Genomic DNA, 5,591 nt, shown 5'->3' with positions numbered 1-5,591 from the left:
GATGCTCTTAGGTACACATTTGTTTCTCATTTCCCCCTCTGTCTCCAAGATTGTTGGATAGACCATAACTCATAGGAAATGATAACCTCTTAGTTGTGTGAAAATTAACAATTACATCATCTTGCAGAGGAATACTTACTTTCCTTTTTTCACTCCACCCAACCACCCTTCAGTTGTTTTCTAGCCCAGGAGAGGGTTGGGATTGGTGCCTCATCCCACCCTTGAGCTATCAGGTTCCAGTGTCTGCTTGTGGGTTTTCTTTACCTGACTCAGTGAGAGCAAAAGTACTGGCAACAGTCTTTTCTAGGGAGACAATTTTTCTCCTCTGACCCGCACACACTTGATTTGAGCCTTCCAGCTGTGTCAGACTCAGGAACCTCACAGAAGAGGTGCAGAGTGTGCAAACCGCTATGGCATGCAACACACCAGGCTACCAAATCCTTTTCTACCCAACCCAGCCGGTGCACTGGTGGTAGAATGGATCAAAAAAAAAACTATTCAAAATGTGGTACCTAAATTGTAAACCCCCCTCCTCCCTTGGGGTTCACTAGGTTTCACTAGGACACAAAACATGTCACATGTAGATAGATATCCTGGTCCCTTCTGCCTTCCCTGGTTCAGCAGAGAACTGACAGCAGTCTCTCTGGACCAGGTAAGCTATCTTCTCTTCCTCAGATTGTTCTTCCTTTTTACTTCTGCCTCATCACAGAGAGAACTGACAGCAGTCTCTCTGGACCAGTGAAATCAAACCCCTGAGTTTGGTCCTAGAAAAATCGCCCTCTGTGCCATTGCTCCTCTCCATTTCCTCCCCCGTTCAGTGAAGGGATCACAACCCTTACATAAATGTTTTGTCAGGGAAGGTGAAAAACTGATCTCAATATTCCCATCAGATTCAAAAAGAAAATGCCCATCTTCAGCTCCATGATAGCAATATTAGCCCAGTTCACATTGGATTCTTAGCACCATTTTTATCCAATTTATCATTAATTTTTTTCAGTTTTTTCAAGCTGGCCTGATTCTTTTGAAACCAATTTTTCTGATGATTCAGAAATTTGTGCAAATTTTACAATAAAATGTGACAAAAATGGTGTCAAAGTCACCAACATGAACCGGGCTATTACACCCTTGACCAATATCAATTTCAATATTGCTTTTATGGTGCTGAAGATGGTCCAATTATTTCAATCTGATAAAAATATTGAGGGAATCAGGTGTTCACCTTGCCTGACACAGAAATTAGGGATCACATTTCTAATAGTTTGTTTCTTATATAACAATTTGTGCAATATAACACCTACCGTTATGATGTGTCCAAACAGGGTCTTCAAATCCCCAAGAGTTTATCTTTGCTCAAAGACATACTACTTTTACTACATGTGAACACTGATGATATTCTCTCTTGAGGATATTCATAACTGCTTAAGAAGTAAGAGTAGTAGGGGGCCCCTCACACCTTTGTGTTGAATACTTAGTGCCCTGGTTCTGATGGTACAGTGTGACACCATCACCTTTTTCTCAAGTTTTGTGGATTGCCTTGAGAGAAATGAGCTTTGAACCTGTGTCTATCCTTAGATGACTAAGAAAAAAATTTGCCTTCTGTTTACTTCTTGAAGCAATTGGTTGCTTTCAGGGTTCCCCCCCAGGAAATGGCCAATCAGTTCAGTCAAATTCAAATCACTACAGTGTTTCTGAGGGGAGCAGTTCAAGGGAATTTACAGCATCAAAATATGGATAATATAAAAAGAGCTAAAAAAATACATGGAGGACTACAGACGATGCAAATCAGTGTACAAAATGTACAGATCATCTATGATGTTTACAAAGGGTGAATGCACTAAATGCAAGATTCCATACTACACAAAAGTGACGTTGAATGGTGGCCAAAAGTCTAAGATTACAATGACCGATCTGCGAAGAAATATCCATGAGAATATGACACTCATCCGGCGAAACCATGCGAGGTTCCGTGGGATCTAGAGATAGAGCTGGCGATGAGATAATATCCAGGCGTTCCGAAAGCCCTAGGAAATAAGATTGGCTGCGAACGTTGGCGTCGAATGGCTGGCCGAGAGGGTGAGCTGAACGAAAACTGGACGGAATTCCAGGAAGAAGGACTAGATATCTTGTGGGAGTTGGGCAGATGATTAAAATGGTTCGCGGTTCCTTGAATGCCCATCGCGAAAGACTGATTTTGATCTATTGGTTGGATCACTAAGTCGGCGACACTGGTCGATTCAGTTGACTCCTCTTCTGGAACCGGCGTCAGTGTGGTATGGCGACCCGTCGAGCGGAGCTTTGCTTGCTCCTGAGGTGCCGTCTCATCTTTCTCCGAGGCAGGTGGCTCTCTAGTTAAGCAGTACACTCCAGTGAAGATAAAACCACAAGCAAAGATGAAGTTTCCCACTTGGGCCGAGCCCAAATTTCTGAAGTCGCCATAGAGTATAGTCGATCCAACCACAGCCATAATTGTAAATATGACAAACTGGACGGGTACTACGTGCTGTGGGTTCAGGAAGCAGCCAGTTAGTTACAGACCACCCCCAGCATCAGTTGTCCAGCGCAATTGGGGCTTACCTTTGAATCGAATCTTTGCAAGGCACGATTCAGAAATATAATTTGTAAGATCGCGGTCACCAGCATCACCACTAACATGATCCAGGTGATGTGATATTTGAAGCTGTGCGCAGAAAGTAAGAAATATGTCAATTGATATCCGACCAGGAGGGTGACCGTACTTGAATGATAAAGCAAAGCCACAAACCAATCAAGAAACAGCGCATTTAGCAATGAACTGAAGGCTTTCGTCGATAAGACAGTGAATCCGCCTGGAAGCAATTCAGCAAGTTGAGGTTGGCATTAGCACTTTACATATTAAGTGTCGTTTTTGTTGTGGATTATGTAGCAGACAAATCAAATACCAGAGATTGCACAAAGTCCGACGTCGATCCCGATGAAGCGGTTGGCCCATTTAGTGCTAGAGAGGCAGATGAGAAGCCTGGTTGATAATTTAGAAACACAGATGAGCATTGCTCTCCGCATGAGGAGTTAGGTCACAAGGACTAACAGGATGGCGAGTAGACAGAGACTGGCGTAGATAATAAATCCCAATCCACGGAATGCAACGGTCAGTTGGTCGGGTGATAGGGCTTCTGAGTTCCTAGGACTACTGAGAACGACTGAAACCCATATTTGGTGCATGTTATTCAGCCATGGTGGGCAGAAACGGATGGAGGGTGACAGCTATCAAAACTCAACTGGTGATGGTCCCTATTATTACCAATCCGATCCCCAGCCAGTCGCGCTTTTTGAACTGTTCACCCAGCAGAATTGGAGCAGCAACACAATTGCCGACCAAGGCCACCGTACCTAACGGGGCGACTACGCTAGCAGGCGCAAAGCCATCTGTTCAATTTCACCAAACAGTCAAAAGTTCATCAAAAAAAAAAAAAAAATCAGCGATTCTGTGTCTCAACAAGCCCGGAAAGTAACATGCTGTGGGCATCATAGCATCCGAAGGATTGCAGCTGGACTGGAGCTGGACTGACAAGACACAAAATTGCCCAATTCGCCAGTGGACATGAGAATGAAACCAAGCCACCATAGCGGAGAAGATAAGTAAGCGAGGTCATTAGGTTGATAAGGCTGAGAGCGCGAAGATGAGGGCGATAGAGATCGATCGGAGGGGTGGACGGTTGAGGAGGATTCGAGATCAGGTGTTGAGTTGTCGAGATCCTGGGACTGTTCGAGCAGATGGGTTGATTCGGATGGCCGACTGTCGCATGGCCTTTTCGATGGCGGCGAGTCGGCTGCTCTTCGGTTTTCGAGTCTTTGGTGCGCCAGTTTCTGGAGGTTCAGGGCCAGCGAAATCAACAGGTTGCCTGGCCGTCGAGTCCGCGCGAACGGGGAGATTCATCCAGACCGCCAACAAACAATCACATCAGCATCGAACTTGGATGCCCTTTGGTAGGCCAAAGGAGTGGTCGAGGTCAGCTCGCTTCCCGGAATGATCTTACTTGCAGCCAGCCATTGTGAGCCAGAAGAAAAAGAACAAGCACAGAAAATGTATAACAATCAGGCACCTCATTTCGAGCTTACCTGCGACGGAAATCCCAACACCTATAAATCTATGGTTTCGGAAAGAAATATAGGACACGTCCCAGGTAAGCACCGAGACAAGCAATCAAGAGTGAGCTGAAAGCAGATCAGACAGATGGACAGACGTGCTGGTCGACGGCTCGGCCTGGATCGTCATCGTTTTTGGACGCGGCCAGAAACCCTTTGGTGGTCGAAATTGAAGAAGGGCAATCTTGCAGCGCGATAGGCAGCTCCGACAGCACAAGAAAGAAAGGAATTAAGTTTAGGATTACATGTCTTTTTTTAGTGCTTACAAGGGCATAGCCGCCAAATTTGGGGTTACAGGGGGTGTGAAAGCCACAGGATGTGAAAGGCCCAAAGGGGAATGGGACAGATCAAAGGAAATGATATTTTGATGATGCAATTTCAGGGTGACTATGCATTCATTCAGTCAAAGGAGAAAACAACTTTTAACTGAAAAATGGGTGGAAAAACAACATTTCAAGTGAAAACTGGGTGAAATAAGGCCATTTTTTTGGGGGGAAAAGACACAAAACTTGTTACTGAAAAGGTAAATCTTTGGAAAAATGGTGATGACTAGAGAGAATCAGAAACTCTGAAAATGTGAGAGAACCTCCTTTTAAACAATTTTTGAAGTTTCATATGAAGACTGGCCACTTTCAGGCTGTGGAATCACTAAATTTGTAGTTTGGCTTGACTTGCTTCTTGAAAATGCAACATAGAGCTGGCCATGACTAAACACAGGTTCATGAAGTACAATACCAACATTAGGGGGTATCAAATATGAGAAATCCACCATTACAAACCAGTCAACAGGGAGGGATGTGTTGCACTCTCTGGAGAGTGCCAGACCATAATTTCTTTCTGGAACCCTGCTGGATGTCAACTGTGTAGAGTGTGCAATTCAAGCTTCAGCCCATTTTGATGACGTGTCCAACTAAAGCTGATGTCATCTGTAACTTAATACGGTAAGAAAAAATCACCTTGACCAATTCATGACTCAAGTGCAACTCAACTTAAATCATATTTGAAGGCCAAGTTGGCTCTGGGCTCACATCATGGGTTACTGTCACAACTTGTGGATGGGACAGATGTGATTCTTCTACAGGATACCATCACAGAAGATCCCCAACTTGAGCCAGATAAGTGCAGCAGGAGACTGAGTTGTAAATCTGGCCTGTTCCAACGCATAGGGCTTAATTTCATGAAGGTTTAATTGAACCTCATAAAGCCCAAGATTTAATAACATGCCTGCAATGAAATCTGAGATCCCCCTTGTCAGGCTGTTATATGTATACCAGCCTGCTGAGAGTGATCCCGCTTGGCAAGCTGGTATATGTATGCCAGCCCCCTAAGAGGGGTTTCCTCTTGGCAGGCTGGTATCTAGGTGGAGTTTCACTTGTGTAACATTTCCCTCATGATTTTTGGCTAAACATCAGGGTGGAAATTTCCCTGCAAAGTACAGGTCATAGAGGGAGTTGTAGCTCCTCTTAATG

The 5,591-nt window shown here is 44.5% G+C and overlaps 1 protein-coding gene across 1 annotated transcript; it reads right to left on the bottom strand.

Moving 5' to 3' along the window:
* Window positions 1-1,939: 1,939 nt before the first annotated feature.
* On the bottom strand, window positions 1,940-4,252 carry PtA15_11A408 (uncharacterized protein; the record flags this gene model as incomplete). Its single annotated transcript, XM_053161313.1, has 9 exons — window positions 1,940-2,500; window positions 2,575-2,677; window positions 2,762-2,825; window positions 2,919-2,995; window positions 3,065-3,176; window positions 3,256-3,402; window positions 3,546-3,878; window positions 4,096-4,124; window positions 4,221-4,252. 9 exons carry the CDS (start codon window positions 4,250-4,252, stop codon window positions 1,940-1,942), a joined length of 1,458 nt encoding a protein of 485 aa, XP_053025272.1.
* Between the last annotated feature and the right edge of the window lie 1,339 nt (window positions 4,253-5,591).

This window comes from Puccinia triticina, chromosome 11A, assembly GCF_026914185.1.
Source record: "Puccinia triticina chromosome 11A, complete sequence".
NCBI classification, from domain to species: Eukaryota; Fungi; Basidiomycota; class Pucciniomycetes; order Pucciniales; family Pucciniaceae; genus Puccinia; species Puccinia triticina.
Note: the sequence above shows the minus strand (reverse complement) of the source record. Positions and strands in the feature narration are given on the sequence as shown.